Raw genomic sequence first — 22,693 nt, forward strand, 5'->3', positions numbered from 1 at the left:
TGTGCTGGGCAATTCAATGGGATATATTTATGTACCGCCAGTGACTTCCTGGGACCCACCCATGCTGTCGGTCCACACGGAGTTGTAACTGCATGTGTCTACTTATAAAGAACCCCAGTCTGACTGGGGCATGCAGTGTGGGCCGAAGCCACCTGCATTTAATCGGACGTTACCTCAGCTGTGCTGGGCAATGCAATGGGATATATTTATGTACCGCCAGTGACTTCCTGGGACCCACCCATGCTGTCGGTCCACACGGAGTTGTAACTGCATGTGTCTACTTATAAAGAACCCCAGTCAGACTGGGGCATGCAGTGTGGGCCGAAGCCCACCTGCATTAAACCTGACGTTACCTCAGCTGTGCTGGGTACTGCAATGGGATATATTTATGTACCGCCGGTGGGTTCCAGGGAGCCACCCATGCTGTCGGTCCACACGGACTTCACATTGGTGAGTTGTACCTGCCTGTGTCTATGTATTAAAAACCCCGGTCTGACTGGGGCATGCAGTGTGGGCCGAAGCCCACCTGTATTTAATCTGACGTTAGCTCTACTATCCGGGGCACTGCATTGGGACAAACTACACGATCAATACAGCGCTAATGAGACGTGCACAGCTACGCTAGCATAGGAGTCCGCTGTAGGCCCGCGATTGCTGAGGGTTTGTGCAGAGGCCTATGTCCCTGGTGCAGTAAAAGTCCGCTTCCTGCCTAGGATTGCTGAATCTGTGGGCCGAGGCCTATGTCGTGGGCGCGGTGCAAGTCTGCCATGTTTGGCCGCTCAGATCAATTTTTTGTTCATGTCTTGGGCTTCCTAGGACCCCCGTATGCTGTTGGTGCAAACTTGGTTCCTATCGCGGTGTTTGACCTGCCTGGCCCAAAGGCACTGACTGACTTGGGTAGAGGGCAGAGCGCTGACGGCTTTCCCCTTGCAGTGTGGATTGAGCTATGCGACACCTTGACAGAATGAATACTGGGTGGCACATGGATTCCCCATTGCTATGCCCACGTTTGCAGCTCCTGATGGAGGTGGCACAGGATTGGATTTCTCATTGCTTCTGTACAGCATTGTGGGCTATCGCCCCTCTCCTTTTAAAGGGGATAGGCTGCCTGGCCATGCCAACCCTCTGCAGTGTGTGCCTGCGGTTCCTCCTCATGGCAGACGCACTTATAAATAGACATGAGGGTGGTGTGGCATGAGGGCAGCTGAAGGCTGCGCAGGTGCACTTTGGTGTGCGCTGTGGACACTGGGTCATGCGGGGGGGGGGGGGGTTGGGCAGCATGTAACCCAGGAGAAGTGGCAGCGGTATGCCTTGCTAATGAGGGCTTTTCAGAAGTAAAAATTGTTGGGGGGGGGGGCACTCTTGCCGCTATTGTGGCTTAATAGTGGGACCTGGGAACCTGAAATGCAGCCCAGCATGTAGCCCCTCGCCTGCCCTATCCGTTTCTGTGTCGTTCCCATCACTTTCTTGAATTTCCCAGATTTTCACAAATGAAAACCTTAGCGAGCATCGGCGATATACAAAAATGCTCGGGTCGCCCATTGACTTCAATGGGGTTCGTTACTCGAAACGAACCCTCGAGCATCGCGGGAAGTTCGACTCGAGTAACGAGCACCCGAGCATTTTGGTGCTCGCTCATCTCTAGTATTGACGTATAAAGGAGTATTCCCATCATTAGGATAACACGGGGCCAGTGACTCCCGCTTTCCCCATTGAATTTGGCTTTCTGTAACTCCCATAAGGTGCTTTCAGATGGAATTAATATAGTTCAAAAAAAATCCTTAAAAAGAACGAAAGACAATGATAATCTTTGGTCTAAGCGCCTCGCTTGTTCAAACGATATCAACTCATCTGAAAGGAACCTCAGACTGCAATGGAAAGGGGTCCGTCTGCTAGCCGCTACTTTTTAGTCATTGGCTAAATAGAAAAATTAGCCGATGTGAATCGGCAAACTGTGGTCACAAGCTGTATTCTCCCGATAGTTGAGATCTCTCCAGGCACTTATGGGACATCCTATGGTAAAGGCAGCCAAACACGAGGTAATGGTCATCCAAAATAGCTAACTTTGGTCATTTGCTTGCAAAAGTATTATAAAGGATCATTCATGATGGAAAATTGCAACCCATGGGTCTACCAAACATCTGATCTGTTCTTTTGGAAACTTTCGGGGCATATTTTGGCCAAAATTGAAATTGTAAGGCATGACCTGGTGAACCTAGGTGACCACGTACAATACTGGTAAGATAAAAGTAGAACTACTCACCTGCTGCTCCTATTAATCTGGTGGCTGGTCTCCTGCTGGTCTTGCATTCTCTGACACGGGGTCATGGCACCCCCGTAACAGAGCTGGCAGCGATTACATGACCCTTACAGTCAGGTAGGAACTTTCAAATGTTGATGATTCAGGGATTATTCTGACTGCCATTATGGAGTCAGGACGGATTTTTACTCCCGAAAGGGCTAAATTGGCTTCTGCCTCATTGTTTTTTTTTGCCTTCCTCTGGATCAGCAAGGGAGGTAGAAGCAGGCTGAACTGGATGGATATTGTCTTCATTCAGTATAGCATACTATCTTACTATGTGGCTGCTGCAGCCAATCACAGCAGTGACCTTTCATATGCTAGTGAATGGCTGCAGCAGTCACATGTTCTGGTCAGCAGCAATGATGGAGGATCAAGTGGTTTTGAAGCAATTTTAAATAGTTGGAAAATCCCTTTAAGATATGAATACACCTTTAAAGAGCACGAACATCCCTATATCCCATATGCTATGAAATTAGACGTTTGTGAGGAACCCACCATTTATTTACAGGGTAGCAATTCTAGTTGGCTCTAGAGACAGCTTTGTCTCCTGGAAGCTGTTTTGCATATTTTACCCACAACGCATTGCCTTAGACGTCTATACCTTTGCTGGTTCTCCACAAGGAGAATCAATATCCTAGTAATAGCTCAGTAACTCGTGTGCATGTTTTCTGGATTTCTCCATTTGGGGGCTTTTTTCTAGCCCGTTAAAGCCTGTACACCAATTTGAAAAAGCCATATCAGCAAATAATGAATGTTGAAGGAAAAGCTTTATGTCTTCTCAGAATATTCTTGCCTACGGAGACTAGTACCATGACAACTGTACCGCAGGCCAATCTTGGCGCTGTAATGTTGTGTGTCCTAAATACTAAACATCTCTGCTCTCATGCAGAAGCTCCATCGAAGATAAGGATCCGTCGTCTCGGGAGAATCCTTCTCTTCTGGCCAGTGACAAACTAACAATCATTGCTTAGCAGATCTCGGCTTCTAGACGTCCCTTTCCTTCAGGGAGGCCATACTGTAGTTCATGATCATTCAATCATTCCACTGACTTCAAGCAGTGCTGCAGTGTAGAGCATGGGGAAGAAGCAAATCAGCAAGTGGGGCTAATGACAAAAGAGGTGGTTTCAGCCCTTGAGATCACATTTCCCATTATGCCTTGCAAGCTATAAACAGTGTGCAGTATGCTCCTCGCTCTATGGCTTGGCCAGTTATCCAAAAAAGTAGAGTTGGGATTGCATAAGCATGTGCCATAAACTGGGCTAGGACTATCCGCTATCAGACATATCTTACACCATGTGATCGGTATATACTATGGCATTATAGGCAATATCCCAGTTGACTGGAAATGGAGACAAATTGTACCAGAAAACTGTCTTACATGCTTTGCATCACATTTATTATGCGTTTTAGCCAACTAATAAGTTGTATAAAGTTAGAAAAAGTGTCTAAAGATCCATCACATTTACCATCCTGTATAAGCCACTGAGAGACATTTTAAGACTGTCTAGTCTAAGAGTACTTGTAGATGGCTTGTACTTACACTTGTAGATGGTTGGGCACTTAAAAGGGTTTTCCAAGGAAACACTATTGATGAATTATCCTCAGGATGGGTCGTCAAAATTTGATTGGCTGGGGTCCACTGCTTGGGACCCCAGCTGATTGGGTGCCCATTGTCAACGTTGCAATGCACAGGGGTGGGAGTGGAAGCTGTTGGCTTCTCCCCCCGTCTAGTGGCTGGCACTCCTAATTGTAGGCCTAATTAAAAATTAATGACTGGACTGCCTGTAATTAGGAGCGCCAGCCGCCACAAAGAGGTTGGAGCAAACTGCTTCCACTGCAACTTGTGACGCTGACAGCCGGCACCCGAACAACTGATCACCTAGGTTCCCAAGCGGCTGACCCTGGCCGATCAACTACTGATGACCTATCTTGAGAATAGATCATCAATAGCATTTGCGTGGAAAACCCCTTAGGAGCTCAACAGCCGTCCCAATGACCATCGCTCCTATGCTTTTACACAGGAGCGGCAGTCGTTCTGTGAATGGAGTTGGAGCGTGCTGGAGATCTCTTCCGGCCTCTCGCCTTCATTCACTGTGAACAAGCAGTCATTCAACAACTCCTGTTTAGTCAGTGACAAGTCGCTGACTAATTGCTTTCTTTCAGTTAGCTGAAGCAAAGCGACTGATGAGCGATTTTGCACCGAGAACCTCTTGGGTCCCATGTTTGCACTGGACAACTAGCAGTCAATATTACTTGTATGAATGACTTTTCGGCCAAGTCGGCCCGTGTAAAATTACCCTAAGTTTTCCCTATTTAATTATTAGGCAAAACTAGTAAATCTGACCCATTATTTACAAAGAGTTAGAATGAATAAAAGCAAGAAAGTATAACTCGGAACACACGTCTAAACCGCTGTGTCATGCTCCGCCAGACCCTTCGCCAGAGATTACACAGTTAATTAGGTGTAAATGTAAAAAGTAGAAAACTTCTGTGAAAAGATTTTGAAAAATGTGTCAGGAACGCGTCAAGTCGATGCAGCAAAAATTTTCCTTTTTTTTTTTAACAATTTCATATTAAGAAATGTCATCAGAGGAGAGAAAGACAGAGACGCCCACGGTCTTATGGCTCCCCGCCACATCCCAGCTCCTTCCACTCAACGAGCTATTAACATCCCAGAAACAAGTGGGATGTGTGAACTATGCGACGTATATAGATGCAGATGGCTCTTTTGGAGTTCTGGAAACACAGTATATGAAAATTGTGACTGGATGCAAGTTCTAGCTCTGTGGACTTTCAGTCTGAAGGGGACTTCATCAGAGAAAATAACTCTGTGGTCCAATCCTTATACAGTATCTTCTCTGATCAAGCCCCTTCAGACTGTTTGGGACATTTGAAAGAATGATTGTCCGGAGAAGAAAAAGTAAGTGTTACCATGCGTCATGCCAACAGTAAAGCACCCCAAGACCATCCATGTGTGGAGTTGCTTCTCATCAAGGGAGTGTGCTCCCTCACAACTACCATGAATAAAGAATGGTATCTAAACATCCTCCAAGAGCCACTTCCCCCCAGCCAGCCAGGAGCCACTTCTCCCCCGCCAGCCAGGAGACACTTCTCCCCCGCCAGCCAGGAGCCACTTCTCCCCCGCCAGCCAGGAGCCACTTCTCCCCCGCCAGCCAGGAGCCACTTCTCCCCCGCCAGCCAGGAGCCACTTCTCCCCCGCCAGCCAGGAGCCACTTCTCCCCCGCCAGCCAGGAGCCACTTCTCCCCCGCCAGCCAGGAGCCACTTCTCCCCCGCCAGCCAGGAGCCACTTCTCCCCAGCCAGCCAGGAGCCACTTCTCCCCAGCCAGCCAGGAGCCACTTCTCCCCAGCCAGCCAGGAGCCACTTCTCCCCAGCCAGCCAGGAGCCACTTCTCCCCAGCCAGCCAGGAGCCACTTCTCCCCCGCCAGCCAGGAGCCACTTCTCCCCCGCCAGCCAGGAGCCACTTCTCCCCCGCCAGCCAGGAGCCACTTCTCCCCCGCCAGCCAGGAGCCACTTCTCCCCCGCCAGCCAGGAGCCACTTCTCCCCCGCCAGCCAGGAGCCACTTCTCCCCCGCCAGCCAGGAGCCACTTCTCCCCCCGCCAGCCAGGAGCCACTTCTCCCCCCGCCAGCCAGGAGCCACTTCTCCCCCCGCCAGCCAGGAGCCACTGCTCCCCGCCAGCCAGGAGCCACTGCTCCCCGCCAGCCAGGAGCCACTGCTCCCCGCCAGCCAGGAGCAGTCTGGTGATGAATAATGCTTTTTCCAGCATGATAGAGCATCATTTCACAAGGCAAAAGTGATAACTAAGCAGCAAACTTTGGAAAATGTGTGTCAACCTTCAATCTTTTAGCCACAACTGTAAACAGAGTCTTAGCTATAATTCTCTAAAAAGTCATTAAAGGGCTTTTCTAGAGAAATACTATTTATGATGTATCCTCAGGATAGGTCATCCATAGTCGATCAGCTGGGGTCTGCCTCTCGGGACCCTGGCCGATCAGCTGAGCGGGCCCCCACTGTCAGTGCTGCTACACACAGGGGTCGGAGTGAAAGCTGCTGCTCCGTCAACTGTCTAGTGGCCAGTGCTTGTAATTGTAGGCTCATTAACATTAACGGGAGCTGTACCTGCAGTTACAAGCGCCGGCCACTACACAGGGGTCGGAACAGCAGCTTTTGCTACGACCCTTGTGTATTGCACCGCTGATACAAAGCGCCTAACCAGCTGCTCAGGATTCCGGCTGATCTACTATTGATGACCTATCCTGAGAATAGGTAATTGGGAGTATTTTCCTTAAAAAGACCCTTCAAGTATAACATGACAAACTCAGTTGTGCTAACTGTATAAGCAGAAAACTTGTTTCAGTGCTGTCAAGACTATAACTAATGTGGCATCACTAATGAGGCGTACCTGGAAGCTCTTGGGCCCCCCACTTACCATGTGCTATGCCTGATACTGGTGTCTTATTTAACAGAGGGGACTTGGGACCCCCAGTTGTGATGACTACCTCTGCACATCCTATAGCTAGGTCTCCATTCATGGAGCCTGTGGTTCTGACAGTAATGATTGATTTCTCTTACCTCAGCCCATTCTGTCGATCCCAACAAGCCGAACTCTTCTGCATCCCAACTAGCAAAGATAACTGTTCTTCTGGGCCGCCAGCCTGAAATAAGCAGAATGATTTTAGTAACGAAGTGTGCGTCACATGACAGTGTAATCAACATAATGCAAATTAATGGCTGCCTGCACCGATCTGCACAAGGTTGTATAACAGCCGGTGGGGATATATAAGACGTATCACACAATGCAGTCACAGGAAGCGGTTTTCTAGGTGATACATAGTTGCCAACAATCAAACATTTTTTCTAGGGACACTTTGTCCTTCACGGGGCCTGATTTGTGGTTGCATCGTTCCTCTTCAGGGATGTCAGAATATACATTTTCCCCTAATATTCCCTGCATATTGTACTCACTATAAGGCCGCTTGCACAAAGAGATCAGCGATTACCTGATGATCACCTGATTATCAGCTGATCATTCAGTGTCATCAAGCACAGAAATGCTTGCTAATTAGCGGTACATCTTCCTGTATGAACAGGGAGGTGTACAGCGCCCATGGAGATGTCGGATAGTAGCAGCGATCAATGGTCACCTTAAGCCGATCCTTAGCCTGTGTGAAGGAGAATGAAATGAGTGCCGATCAACATGTATATTGATCGGTGCTTAATACATTGGACCGAGAACTCAGCCAACATAAAATGACCATTAGACCTCCAAAGAGATAGCCAAAGGCATGCATGGCCACCTCTCCACCCATTTTCTAGCCAAAGGCATGCATGGCCACCTCTCCACCCATTTTCTAGCCAAAGGCATGCATGGCCACCTCTCCACCCATTTTCTAGCCAAAGGCATGCATGGCCACCTCTCCACCCATTTTCTAGCCAAAGGCATGCATGGCCACCTCTCCACCCATTTTCTAGCCAAAGGCATGCATGGCCACCTCTCCACCCATTTTCTAGCCAAAGGCATGCATGGCCACCTCTCCACCCATTTTCTAGCCACAGGCATGCATGGCCACCTCTCCACCCATTTTCTAGCCACAGGCATGCATGGCCACCTCTCCACCCATTTTCTAGCCAAAGGCATGCATGGCCACCTCTCCACCCATTTTCAGCTGCATGGGATCACCATACACTTAAACAATCATTGCATTAGGAACAGCTGGTGTTTTACATTTTGTGTCATGTGGTACCACGTGATGGCCGCATCACAATCTACTCTCAGATAACGTGGTGACCTCTGCTTTGCACAGCAGACGGCAACATTTGGCAGTCATGGGTAAACATGGTGACTTGAGTGACTTTAACCACTGGCACATTGTTGGTGCCCGGAGGTGTGGTGCCAGTGTTTCTGAAACATTTGTACTTTTTGTCTGTTCTCTAACCATGGTATCAAGAGCGTGCCAAGACTGGCTGAACCATGGACAGGAGATCACACAGCGGCAGGCCACATGTGGCCTAGAGGCGAGAACTGTGTGGTACATTTAGCATCTCAGCAATGGCATGCCACAGTCGACAAACGACCCAGCAGTACAATAGTGGGGAAATTAGCCAAAATTTCCACAATGACCATGTGGCGTACCTTGCACCCACTGGGGTTCAGTAGTGTTACACAGATAAGGCTGCTCCTTATGACCCCGAATCATTGCCAATAACAACTCGCATGGGTCCAGGAACGACATCAATGGACCTGGGACACATGGCAGGTAGTTGTCCGGAGCGAGGAGTCCCATTTCCTACTGAATCATATGGATGGCCAGGTCTGCATCTGACAAACAACATGAAGCCATATCCCATGGGTGCACCGTTGGGCTTCAACAGACCGGTAGTGATAATGTCATGGTGTGGGGAGCGCTTTCCTGGCATAGTCTAGGACAGTGATGGGCAACCTTTTGAGCTCAGTGTGTCAAAATTCGCCAAAAAACCGAGCATAACTCGGGTGGTGTGTCACTTTGAGAAAAAAAACATAAATTCGCGATATTTATAGTTTAAAAACCAAAAATGTATAATTGTAATATATAACTGTATTTAATTAACCCAAAACACCCATAGCACAGGCCCTCGCCTCTACCAGACTAGCCTTCACTTATCTTAGTAATGATGAGCTCCCAGCAGTGACCGTGCCCCCCACAGCGGTCCCCAGCAGTAGCAGTGCTCCACAGTGGCCCCCAGCAGTGACAGCATCCCCCAGCATCGGCCCCCAGCAGCGACAGCGCTCCCCCGCAGCGACAGCACCCCCCACAGCGGCCCCCAGCAGTGACAGCGGCCCCCCACAGCGGCCCCCAGCAGTGACAGCGGCCACCTGAGACCCATATACTTACCCCCTCCACCTCCTGAAAGCTCCGCTCCTCCACGCCGCTAGCAGCGATGAACTCCGGCGCACACTGTGACGTCAGTGTGTTGTCGGACGCCTCCTCCCCCGGACGCTCCCGCGGAACCAAGTGGTGGGAGACGTCGGGGGGAGGAGGATCCCGGCTGCACACTGACATCACAGTGTGCGCCAGGATCAGCGCTGCTTGTAGCTCTGGTTAGGGAATACCAGCAGGGGAGCTGCGGTCCCTGCCAGTATTCACTAACGGGTAAACGGCCGGCAGCGGCTGCGTGTTAGCGACTATGATTATGCGTGTCAGTGCTGACACGTGTGTCATAGGTTCGCCATCACGGGTCTAGGACTATTGGTCATTATACTCATTAGCTGACCATCTACACACGTCTTCAAGGAAGTCCACAGTGCCATCTTTCAACATGACAACACTCTGTATCATCGAGCTTGGATCACTAGGGAGTGGTTGGAGGAACACGGCAATGAATTCTCCACACTGCCTTGGCCCCAAACTCTCCGGACTGTAACCCCATTGAACATGTTGGAAAGGGCTGTGAGATGTGCTTCCACTTATACACAACTAATGGGGCTGCTGCATGGGGCGAGTTGAAGGATGTCCGCCACCTTGTGGAATCTGTTCCCCAACGTCTGAAAGCTGTGATCACCCAAAAAGGTGGACAACCAGTTATTAAGTAGGTGTTCCTAATGAGGTGATTGTTCAGTGTACATATACACTAGTGAGCCCTCAGTGTAACGGCAACAGGACGCCATCTTACCTGCTTATTTACTATGAAGCACGACGGTTATTTAACAACAGACTAGTCATAGCGTCGCTCCCACACAAACACTACACAGCGCAGTGTGTCATCTCACTACTCCGCAGGCAGAACATAACAGCTTGTCAACTGGAACGTCAGACAAACCTGTTCCTCCACCTCCAATGATCCAGGACAGAAGCCTTCAGATCAGAGGATCAGTTTTACTTTACCTCTGTGCAGTAGAAAAAATAATAATTTGCTTCATGGAAACCATCAACAAGCTGCTGCTGACAGATTATACTACATCTCTATATAGTATAATGAGTGTAATATGGTGTTCTGTATGTGAGGCATTAATGTCACAAACCTCTGTAGCCCATCAACATATGGATATTTAATGCAGGTGTTAAGTATCTGTCTGCTCAATGTCAGAAGAAAGCTGGAAAGTCTTACAGGGATCCTGGTAATCTCCGAAACTTGAGTTGGCCCCAAGCAACCACTTTGGATTTAAGGGGAGTTAAGGCTGTTCTACAAAAAACAGACCAGCAAGTGCAGATGCCCGACGGGTTGTCCCAGAGATACTTGTTTCTCTACTATTACACAGGAACGATCATCGCTAGTGAATGCAGGTGGAGCGGCCAGGGATTGTTTCGGCCCACCCGAATATATTTCCGTCTTTTTTTTTTTAAAGGGAGCCCGTCACCTAAAATTATCACCATTAACCTAAACAAAGATCACAGCCAAGGGTACCCTTCACAGAAACTCCACGGACCAGAAACCAACATTTTCACGTTGTGCGCGCTGATGTGTATTGTTTGCAACTGGCTTGACAAGCGTCAGGCTTGTCGGTACTCTCTCCCTCCTCCATCGGCATATACCAGGCACCTTGGCTCCTGATCGACATCTCCTTTGAGTTGCAGACTCTCTGAACCGCACTTCCATAATCGTCACCTGTGCATTAAATCAGCAAGTCTGGTGGCCACAGCAGGTAACGTCACTGCCCGTAATCAAATCCAGCAGTGCGATGCAAGGGCAAAGTGTGGTGCGCCTGGCATCTCCACCTCCACCAGGGAGCTGGAGACATCAGTCAGGAACCATGCCCAAACACGGGTCTAAGAGTGACCCTTATACAGCCAGAATGAACTGAGACGGCAGCAGGCCAAGGGCTCCACGTAACCTGGCCAGATGTCTAAAGCAAGCGGAGCATGGACTCGGGATCACGGAGCATCGCTGCAGATTAGTATAGCATAACGTATTATATCATCACCATTGCATTAAATGATTGGCATGTACAGGAATACTACACCGCCACCCATCGCTTCCCCTGGTGATAAATGCTACGACCCAGGGTGATCACCAGCCGGCTTCATTATACAAAGGGCTTGTCTTCATGCAACTGGTAATATGGCTGCCCAACTCTGCTTTTATCACTACGCAACATTGTAACTCACTAGTTTTGATATTTGGCCCCCAAATCAGTATCCTTCCTACCTTGTTTTAGTTGTACACCAAAGCTTCTCGCCACTTCCTGGAGGACGGCAGCCCCAGTTGTTGGATCAATTCCCCCGAACACCCAAGAGTCACGGTGACCCCCCAATATAATGTACCGGTCTGAAAAAGATATGATATTGTAATGAACAACAATGTATATAAACAGTGACTCCACCAGCAGAATAGTGAGTGCAGCTCTGGAGTATAATACAGGATGTCACCCAGGACCAGTACAGAATAAGTAATGTATGTACACAGTGACTCCACCAGCAGAATAGTGAGTGCAGCTCTGGAGTATAATAAAGGATGTAACTCAGGATCAGCACAGGATAAGTAATGTATGTACACAGTGACTCCACCAGCAGAATAGTGAGTGCAGCTCTGGACTATAATAAGGGATGTAACTCAGGATCAGTACAGGATAAGTAATGTATGTACACAGTGACTCCACTAGCAGAATAGTGAGTGCAGCTCTGGAGTATAATACAGGATGTAACTCAGGAGCAGTACAGAATAAGTAATGTATATAAACAGTGACTCCACCAGCAGAATAGTGAGTGCAGCTCTGGAGTATAATACAGGGTGTAACTCAGGATCAGTACAGGATAAGTAATGTATGTACACAGTGACTCCACCAGCAGAATAGTGAGTGCAGCTCTGGAGTATAATACATGATGTAAGTCAGGATCAGCACAGGATAAGTAATGTATGTACACAGTGACTCCACCAGCAGAATAGTGAGTGCAGCTCTGGACTATAATAAGGGATGTAACTCAGGATCAGTACAGGATAAGTAATGTATGTACACAGTGACTCCACTAGCAGAATAGTGAGTGCAGCTCTGGAGTATAATACAGGATGTAACTCAGGAGCAGTACAGAATAAGTAATGTATATAAACAGTGACTCCACCAGCAGAATAGTGAGTGCAGCTCTGGAGTATAATACAGGGTGTAACTCAGGATCAGTACAGGATAAGTAATGTATGTACACAGTGACTCCACCAGCAGAATAGTGAGTGCAGCTCTGGAGTATAATACATGATGTAAGTCAGGATCAGCACAGGATAAGTAATGCATGTACACAGTGACTCCACCAGCAGAATAGTGAGTGCAGCTCTGGAGTATAATACAGGATGTAAGTCAGGATCAGCACAGGATAAGTAATGTATGTACACAGTGACTCCACCAGCAGAATAGTGAGTGCAGCTCTGGAGTATAATACAGGGTGTAACTCAGGATCAGTACAGGATAAGTAATGTATGTACACAGTGACTCCACCAGCAGAATAGTGAGTGCAGCTCTGGAGTATAATACATGATGTAAGTCAGGATCAGCACAGGATAAGTAATGCATGTACACAGTGACTCCACCAGCAGAATAGTGAGTGCAGCTCTGGAGTATAATACATGATGTAAGTCAGGATCAGCACAGGATAAGTAATGTATGTACACAGTGACTCCACCAGCAGAATAGTGAGTGCTGCTCTGGAGTATAATACAGGATGTAACTCAGGATCAGCACAGGATAAGTAATGTATGTACACAGTGACTCCACCAGCAGAATAGTGAGTGCAGCTCTGGAGTATAATACAAGATGTACATAGTAATGTATGTAAACATTTGGTAATGAAGGTTTATTCTCTATGTATTAACTGTCAAATGGTGTCAGAAGATGAACACCACTGTTATACGAAGGGTCTTGGTTGGGATTTAACCCGGGGTCCTGGCACTATAAAGAAGCTATTGCCTTGATCTCATTGCCCTAACCACTACCAGAGATAAACAGTATCCTAGTACTATGCTATCCAACGTTTTAGGTATGTACCTGGTTCTATTGCTCCCCGGATGGTGCCGATGACATCATAAATCCTTGTGACCTCATTGTTGCTGTAAACATGCATCCTGACTTGTCTGAAATGTCAATTTATATTATTTTTTTATAATTATATTTACACATGCACAATAGAAAATGACAAATAATGCGACTTTACACAAGTTTTCCATACATATAAAACTAATGCCAGAGGGGTAACTTAAAGCTCCTGGGCCCCAATATGAGGCATCACTTATAATACTACTCCACCTATAACAGTCCTAATGGAGGAACACTTAGGGTCCCTTAAGGCTCCATCGGTGCGACCATAATCTCTGCACTCCTTATAGCTACACGCGTCGATCCATTTACTTACCTTTACAACTACTGTACACTATTGTCCCCACCGATCCTTGGGAACATGACATGTGACCACAATGGGCAAACAATGACATGTGACCAAAATGAGTTGCATCACCGTGCTGTGCTCTGATTGGCTACTGCAGTCAGATGATATGTCATCCCTATGGATAACATATCATTACAGCATAAGTAAATGACACCTCTTGAAAAGCCCTTTAGGGGAATATTCACAGGGGGCGGTAATGATGTAATAAATAGCAGTATCATCACTGAAGGCAAAATGCATGTGTGTTTCTGCTGCTGCTTTTGCCGCAATCACATTAAGCTTCAAAACAGTAGGCATTTCCTGTTATGGTTTAACCCTTTGCAATCCAATTTTGGATTCAGGGTTCCCTAGGGGGCTTTCTCTTTCTGCCATTATACAATGGCGCCATCTGCTGGTTAGAGCCAGTACTGCGGTATGGCATAAATACCACACCAAGCTCAAATCATACATACAGCACGAACCAACATAGATACAATGCTAGAACTAGGGGTGTGGCTAAAGGATCATGGGCCCGGGTGCAAAGGTTTATCTTGAGGCCCCCAACTTCTCTTGACCCATTTACGCAGAGGCGTAACTTGAAGCTCCTGGGCCCCAGTGCAAAACCTGTAACAGGGCCCCCAACTATAATGCTTTATTCATAGTACTGCGCTCCCTATATGGAGCCCCTGAGGCTTCTAGACCCGGGTGCACCCGCATCCCCTATAGTTACGCCAGTAGCTAGAACCAAGCTCAGTACATAAATACAGCCACAGCAGCGAAGCCTTGGAATGTCAGGGGGAAGGAGACAGAGCCAGGAGGAGGATGATTCATAAAGCTCCACAAGAAGCTGCTGCATTGAGATAAAAGATTGTTTGGCCATGCGGACCTAAGGGGTGGTCATCGCCCCCTGCCTACATATGCCTGGTGCCCCCCACTGTAAGCTAGTGGCCGGTGTCCTATGAGACATAGGTTGCATGCAGCTACGGCCGGCCATGCCCTCTCCCCCAACCTGAGGGTAGTTACCCTTTAATAAAGCTTCTGTATACTTGTCAGCGTAACATTTCCAGCCCTGTAGGCCCCGATTATATATAACCCTCACACTGCAGTTACACGATTATCTGTCTGCGCCGAGAATACCTGACATTTCTGCAAAAGGTTACTTCCTATTAAAACATAAAGTCGCTGCTTTTATCTCTATGCATGGCGGCGAGGAACCATTTACATGCATTCGGTCTGCTTGTAAGGTCAGCTGGCTGAACGGGGCGATTATTCTCTATATGGTGACCATGAACAATCTGTACTGCAGCAGTCCATTAACTGCATAATGAATGCCACAGGCAGGCAGCAGCTCGGATACAGCACGACGGGGGCTGACAACGCGGTCCTACACAGCGCTATCAACCTGCCGAATCAGATTATTACCTTAAAGTGGAAACATTTGGGAAATTTTGGAAGTTCCCCCAGTCTCCCAGGTTAACTTTTTTATTAATCCGCACGGATGATCCACAGGTCAATATGCCCATAGACATGCTTTGGGCATCCGTAGGTAATTAAGTACCTGCAGATGTTATTTTATTCCGGCGTGCGGTTGACACGCATGGGATAAAAAAAAAAAAAATGGAAGCATGCTCCATTTTCTGCGGTTTTCCCACACGGATGGCTTCCATTGAAGTCAATGTAACCCGTCCCCTCCGCAGCACGGACACAGCTGACACTGTTTGTGCCACGGATCCGCGGAAAAGTAGGACATTTAGAAAAGAAAAGCACGGCGCATACGCACAGTACGCCGCTGGAATCCCGAGCGCATACACTGTGCAGAAGAAAGGAGATCCGGCCGCAATAGAGGTGAGTAATGTATTTTTTGGCCTCATGTCTGCGGGCATGGGTGGAATCCTCTGCGGGATTCTGGACTGGGAAACCGTGCGGGTCCGTGGACATGAGGCCTTCGGGGGGAAAAGGTGGGGTTTTGACTTTTTTTTACTTATTTTTCTTTTATTTTTATTAAGCATTACTTTTTATTTTTGTCACACTCTTGGGCGGGAATATTATTAGTGACAATTGTTCCTTCAGTTTTGCATTGTAGTAAATTGGCCTACTAGATGCTGCTCTGGCAGAGCCTCATGGACTGTAGTTGGTAGACCTGGAGGCCATTGTTAAACATCTGGCTACCATAGCAACACATCAGAATTCCGAGATCACATCGTGATGGTCAATAGCTGATAGAGGATGCACCCTATCTCTATTAGCCTCTTACATGCTATACATCACTAAAAAGGGGACAAGGGGCCGATTAATTACTGCAGTGGCCAACTGTGACTATATAACTAAAGGGCTCACATAAACCTGCAGTTAGTCCCGCCACCATTTATATCGCTACTTGTGATACACTTTTAACTCCTGCCCAGAGAAGACACTGAGAACACCCACTTTTACGCAAATTTGCAATGCTTCTCTCGGACAATCCTGCAAAAACCATGATGGTTAGGAATAGTGATGAGCAGTTGGTGAAGTAATCGGTTTGTGTCAATATCCAGCCAATTCCATGAAAAATCATTGTGAATCGGCGCGGCAGATTCAGACTCCCATTAAAGTCAACAGGTTCACTAATTTGCCCTCCGGAAGGTCCCCAATGCAGCCATACACCCTGAATTGCACAGGAATACATCCAAAAATCTGGGGAACACGGTTCTCCTCCTAAAAATTGGTCAAAATAGTATACAGTGATGTACGGGGTCAATCGTAGCACAGGGGTGTTAGTGTAAACACAAGACCCACATAGGGTCTCCTAGATCAAAAATTACGCCAAAGACGACAGCAGATGTGCTGCTAGTTTTACAAGCCATGTCATCAATTTTACAAGGAGGAATTCTACCTGGTGAACAGGAGACCCAAGAAAAAGCCATAGTGCTACAGATGTTTCATTTTGGGAAGAGGAGGAAACAGCAGCAGTTCCACCCCCCCCCCCCCCCCCCGACACATTCCCAACCTCTTGCTTTCTTTTTGCATTTCCTTTTTATTCTTTTTCACTTTTTAGTGTAGTTTTATGTAACTTATCAGCTAACTTTGTAGTTTGTAGTAATATCTGTCCCTAACAACAGAACACGTTTTATATATAAACGTAATGCAGCTTCTCTGCCCTGTACTCAACTGTAAAGTGGCCACTGATTACACTGTACCTATGTTATAAATGGCTAGGTCATGTGATGCAGGCGTCCATTGAAACGGCTGCCCATATGCAAGATAGAGAACACATTTGATGACATCAGCAAGGCGCTCTGACTGCACACTGACCTCTGCAGCAGGCATTATGGGAAATTCAATTTTCCTACAATTTTTGCCAAAAGTCAGTTTGGACTTACCCAATTCGATTTTTGCAAAAATCAGGATGATTTTATCATCCGTGCGATCAAGATGAGCAACATTGGTTAGGGAGTATGTCTATAGCATAACACAAGACCATATTCATCGGATTTCCTGTAGGAGTCGGCAGTTTTGCGTATGCTACAATGAATAAATGGAGAAGCAGAGCCTCATGCTTACCGGTTGGAGAAGTTGCCTAAAAATCCAGGTCCGATGTTATACGAGACGTTAAGATTACCCTTCCATGAAGCCGGTGATGCTGGACCTGCGATTAACCTGGAGGAACACGAGATGTATATTAACAGGAACGTTTGGAGACGAAGAGAAGGAGCATGGTGAGGCAGATGAGATAGGGGCAGATACACGATTTCTGGAGCTTTCAGTGAATGTAGGGAATGACCAGTGCCAGCCCTAGGGTAGATGGCACCCTGTGCAGGACTTTAACACCTCCCAATCATAAGGAAAAATAACATAAATATATATTATTGGTTCTGGCACTGTATCTATGTACGGAGGTTGGTTCTGGCACTGTATCTATGTACGGAGGTTGGTTCTGGCACTGTATCTATGTACGGAGGTTGGTTCTGGCACTGTATCTATGTACGGAGGTTGGTTCTGGCACTGTATCTATGTACGGAGGTTGGTTCTGGCACTGTATCTATGTACGGAGGTTGGTTCTGGCACTGTATCTATGTACGGAGGTTGGTTCTGGCACTGTATCTATGTACGGAGGTTGGTTCTGGCACTGTATCTATGTACTGAGGTTGGTTCTGGCATTGTATCTATGTACGGAGGTTGGTTCTGGCATTGTATCTATGTACGGAGGTTGGTTCTGGCATTGTATCTATGTACGGAGGTTGGTTCTGGCATTGTATCTATGTACGGAGGTTGGTTCTGGCATTGTATCTATGTACGGAGGTTGGTTCTGGCATTGTATCTATGTAAGGAGGTTGGTTCTGGCATTGTATCTATGTACGGAGGTTGGTTCTGGCATTGTATCTATGTACTGAGGTTGGTTCTGGCATTGTATCTATGTACTGAGGTTGGTTCTGGCATTGTATCTATGTACTGAGGTTGGTTCTGGCATTGTATCTATGTACTGAGGTTGGTTCTGGCATTGTATCTATGTACTGAGGTTGGTTCTGGCATTGTATCTATGTACTGAGGTTGGTTCTGGCATTGTATCTATGTACTGAGGTTGGTTCTGGCATTGTATCTATGTACTGAGGTTGGTTCTGGCATTGTATCTATGTACTGAGGTTGGTTCTGGCATTGTATCTATGTACGGAGGTTGGTTCTGGCATTGTATCTATGTACGGAGGTTGGTTCTGGCATTGTATCTATGTACGGAGGTTGGTTCTGGCATTGTATCTATGTACGGAGGTTGGTTCTGGCATTGTATCTATGTACGTAGGTTGGTTCTGGCACTGTACGAATAGCATAGCAGAACCAAGCTCAGAAGATACCGTATTTTTCGCTCTATAAGCCGCACATTTCTTCGCCCCCAAAGTGGTGGTGGTGGGGGAGGAGTCAGTGCATCCTATAGAGCGAACGTACCCAAATTCAAGGTTTCCGGCACAATCGCAAGTTCAAAGCACGATCATACAAACTAAATTGTGGTTGCGCAAAAAAACCTCACAATAGTGTGAACAAACACACAATCATTTACTTGTACCGCTGATTGGTGGCAAGCGCCGGTGGGAACTGCTGCTGCTCCCCCGCCTCCACCAATCAGATTGCTCCCTTCAGCGGCCCGTACACGAGAGCCGCTGTCACGGAGCTCCGGTCTTTCAGAGCTCTGCTGCTGCTGCTTCTGCTCTGTCCCCCTGTACTATCCACTGCACTATCCCCGAGTGAGTTCAAAATATTTTTTCCCTATTTTCCGCCTTATCGTTCGATGCGTCTTATAAAGCAAAACATATAGTATATACAGCACCAGTACCAATCTCCTAATAAATATTGTGCCAGAACAACCTCAGTACATAGATACAATGCCAGAACCAAAAGTGATAGCATAAATACAGCGCCAGAACAAAGTTCGTGCCATAAATACAGCCCCAGAACCAAGCTAATAATATAAATACAGTGCAAAAACCAACTTCAGTGCATAGTTACAATACCAGAACCAAGCTCATAACATAAATATAGAAAAGCTGCCTCATTATTTAGACACAATATGAAAACCAAACTTATAGCAAACACAGTAGTAGAACTAAGAGACTGCTTAGCTATGGTGCCGATAGGCTGAAAGCAGTGCCTTGAGGGGAGGAGACAAAGCCAGGGGGAGGATGACAGTGCCGCACGGAAGAAGTGCAGAGAGGGTGATAGTCCCAATCTATATCCACTTGGTATCCCCCTACAAGCTGGTGGCCGGCACCCTTTATGGCCCCATGGGTCACACATAACTAAGGCTGGCCATGGGAATTAATAACTCATGCAAAATTAGACCCTGAGGACGGGGACTGATGGGAGGGATTACAATCTATGTACATCACTACAGAATATGCTGGCGTCATATAAACATCGGGACATTAACAGTTTTGTGTTCTGGACTTCTGCCATTAGTTTGCAGAATGGGGAGTAGCTGCTCCTCATGGGACTAGTTTTCCTTCCCCTGTTTTTTTAGGCTGGGGTGGAATATTTCGAAAAACTGTTTGTCGTGCTGGATACTTTTATATAACCCTGGCTATATACAGGTGAGGTGTTTGGGGCGTCTGACTTGTTGCACTGTTGTGTATATAACACAAGAGATGTTTCGCTCTCTACTATAAACAGTGACCACACTTCTGAAGGGCCTCTCCGTTGTCTGTAAATAAAACTTAATCATTATAGAATTAAAAAAATGGCAACTTTTTAATAGACTTTGTGTATATTAGAAGGTTTCCGTTCTTTGCTGTCAGTGAATGGGAACATTGGTGTTTACATTCAGAGGCTGAATACCTGTACAGATCTAATGCTTCAGCAAGAGGAGGGTTTGCTACAAATGTATCCAATCTCAGCAATACAGCAACATGTATCAGAAACTGAGCTCTCTCCATGGTCATCATCCACTACCTTACCAAAAGTAGGATGGATCATGTCTTATTAGCATGTCACGTGTCCCAACCCATCCGACATAAGATGCCGACCCTTGGAGGGGTCAGCCATAGTTTGTGATTGGAACTCCACACTATTGGATGTACGGGGCATGCTGCTGCACCAAAGTAATCCATTATAAAGCACAATGTATTGGCCAGTCTACAATGGTGCAAGGAGCGTTGGCATTGGACAGTTGAGCAATGGAAGAGCATTCTAAGGCGTGATGAATCGCCCTACTCCATCTTCACATGAGATGGAGGTGCCTGGGTGTGGAGGATGCTGGGAAACGCCTTTTGCCTGAGTGTGTTGTGCCAACAGATAAGTACGGTGGAGGCTCCGTTATGGTCTGGGGATGTATTACGTGGCATGGTCTCGGTCCGTTGGTTGTAGTGACAAGAACCATGAACACGGAGATGACCCTGACATCCTAGACAATAATGTGCTGCCGACAATGTGACAATACTCTGGGAATGGTCGGCCATACTTCCAATAAGACAACGTGCCTTGTCACAGATCCAACACCGTTTTACGTTGGTCTGTGATTGGACTGGCTGCACCCCGATCTGAACCTACTGAACATCTCTGGGATGACCTAAAAATTCAGGTCAGGAAATATGAGCAGCGACCATCTTCTTTAAGGGAACTCTCCAGGTGTTTGCAGGATGAATGGAGGGAATTATCAGCTGAAGTATATCAAACATTAGTAGAAAGTATACCAAGGAGAGTATCCAATGTCATTAGGACCAAAGGAGCCACACTAAGTATTAATATATGGAAATAAATATTACTTCTGATTCTTGCTCAGGTGTCCAATTACTTTTGGTAGGAGAGTGTAGTTTGTTACAAGGCATCAGTGCACTGATATTGCAGTATGTAAGGTTTCCACACTTTTCGCTGATGTAATACTAGTCCTTTCACAGCGGCTGATGATCAGTCAAGAACGTTCCTAGAAATGCTCATTTGCCTGATCATCAGGTCGAGTGAAGGGGCCACCGATCACCCAACAAACGTTCTCTCTGCAGTGGCCAGACTGGGTATTGCAGGCCAAGTTACTGTTCACATCAATGGAAACTTAACTGCAATACCACTGCAGAGAGAAGGGAGATGTCTGCTTCCTGCAGAATTCAGTGAACACCTGATCCGCAAGGGTCTCAGGCTGCTAACCCTCCACCGATCTACTACTGATGGGATATCCTAAGCATAGGTCAGCAATATTTACAACTGGACAACCCCTGTAATTTGTGTAAAATGAGATAACTTGGGTTCCTTACGTGACAGACGTACCTGAGTATTTCTTCGGCATCGTGGTATCCTATGGGATGCACAGGAATGCTGGGAAGTCCCACGCCTTCATCTGCCTTATATCTATACATGAATTCTGCCAGAAGGAAATCATAATGCATCACAGTCCGTTATCAGGTATAATGAGCCATTCCATTCATTGTTCTAGACATCATTTTATGGCACCCCAATAACTGTTCGTCCGTCCCAGATTAGAAGATATTAGATTGTGGTACTTTAATAACCTAAATCCCTACTGCAGCCTGGGACAAGGAAAGCATTTAGGGGCAACTTTTCCTTATCACCCCTATTGCCCTTGCATAGAACTGTTCTTCAAATAAGCCCTCAGCAGTAGCAGTGACTCCTCATATATTCCTTCTTGAAAGGCCGGATTCAGACAAGCGTATTACAGCTGACACTGTGTCCCTAATACGGACATGCGTACCGGCCGGCAGTGGGGTTACTGACCTTAAATCACGTGCACCTTAGGGACCTACGCTTGTAGTTTGGGTAAGTAAACCGGTAACCGGCCAAAGGCAAACAGGCTACTCTGCCAGTAGAGTTCAATCCAGCATGTTTCTAAGGGAGCTTTCGCACGTGACGGAATAGACGGCACGGCGCAGCCAAATCCACACCAAAATCAATAGGTATAACTGCGGATTTCGATGCAGAATTGCAGGCAGGTTTTAAGCAATTACTCTGCAGATTTCGGTGTGGAATTCACAGCGGCTTGCGGTGCATCATGCAGCTTATTCTGTAGGAACTGCAAGGTCCCCAATTAAAAAATAAATCTGGTTATTTGTATAGCGCCAACTTATTCCGCAGCACTTTCAGGTAATTTATTTATTACCCCTGGTACTCATTTTACCGACCTCAGAAGGATGGAAGGCGGAGTCAACCTTGAGCCGGCTACCTGAACCAAGTGGGGATTGAACTCGCAACCTTCAGATCAAATTCTGCAAATCTTGACATTTTTGTTGTTGTTGCAGTTTCGATGCAGATTTTGGTACAGATTTTCCGCTACATGTGAACGTACGCTAAGAAGGTTTTCCTGGACATTGATGTTTCAATATATTAAAAAAAACATGAGATTTAAATAATAATATATTACTGTTTGTTGTTCCTCTGTTATTCCTCCTGGAAATGTAGAACATATTGACAACTGGGTGTTACCATTTCCCTTGTCATTAGGACCTGTTACTACACAGTCTGATAAGGAGTGGACAACGTGAAACTGTGTAGGGACAACAACCTTTGACAAGGGCAATGTTAAGACCCAGTTGTCAATATGTTCATACATTTCCAGGAGGAATAACAATGTTTCCA

The 22,693-nt window shown here is 46.8% G+C and overlaps 1 protein-coding gene across 1 annotated transcript in view; it reads right to left on the reverse strand.

Moving 5' to 3' along the window:
• LOC136588095 (N-acetylated-alpha-linked acidic dipeptidase 2-like) overlaps positions 1–22,693 on the reverse strand; it is an 88,395-nt gene that overhangs the window by 24,205 nt on the left and 41,497 nt on the right. Inside the window, exons 7-11 of the mRNA XM_066587051.1 lie at positions 21,371–21,464; positions 17,189–17,284; positions 13,273–13,358; positions 11,448–11,567; positions 6,897–6,979 (exon numbers count right to left, since the gene is read on the reverse strand). Of these exons, the coding sequence (XP_066443148.1) occupies positions 6,897–6,979; positions 11,448–11,567; positions 13,273–13,358; positions 17,189–17,284; positions 21,371–21,464 (479 nt within the window). The remainder of the gene's footprint in view (positions 1–6,896; positions 6,980–11,447; positions 11,568–13,272; positions 13,359–17,188; positions 17,285–21,370; positions 21,465–22,693) is intronic.

This window comes from Eleutherodactylus coqui, chromosome 1 (genome assembly GCF_035609145.1).
Source record: "Eleutherodactylus coqui strain aEleCoq1 chromosome 1, aEleCoq1.hap1, whole genome shotgun sequence".
Lineage (NCBI taxonomy): Eukaryota > Metazoa > Chordata > Amphibia > Anura > Eleutherodactylidae > Eleutherodactylus > Eleutherodactylus coqui.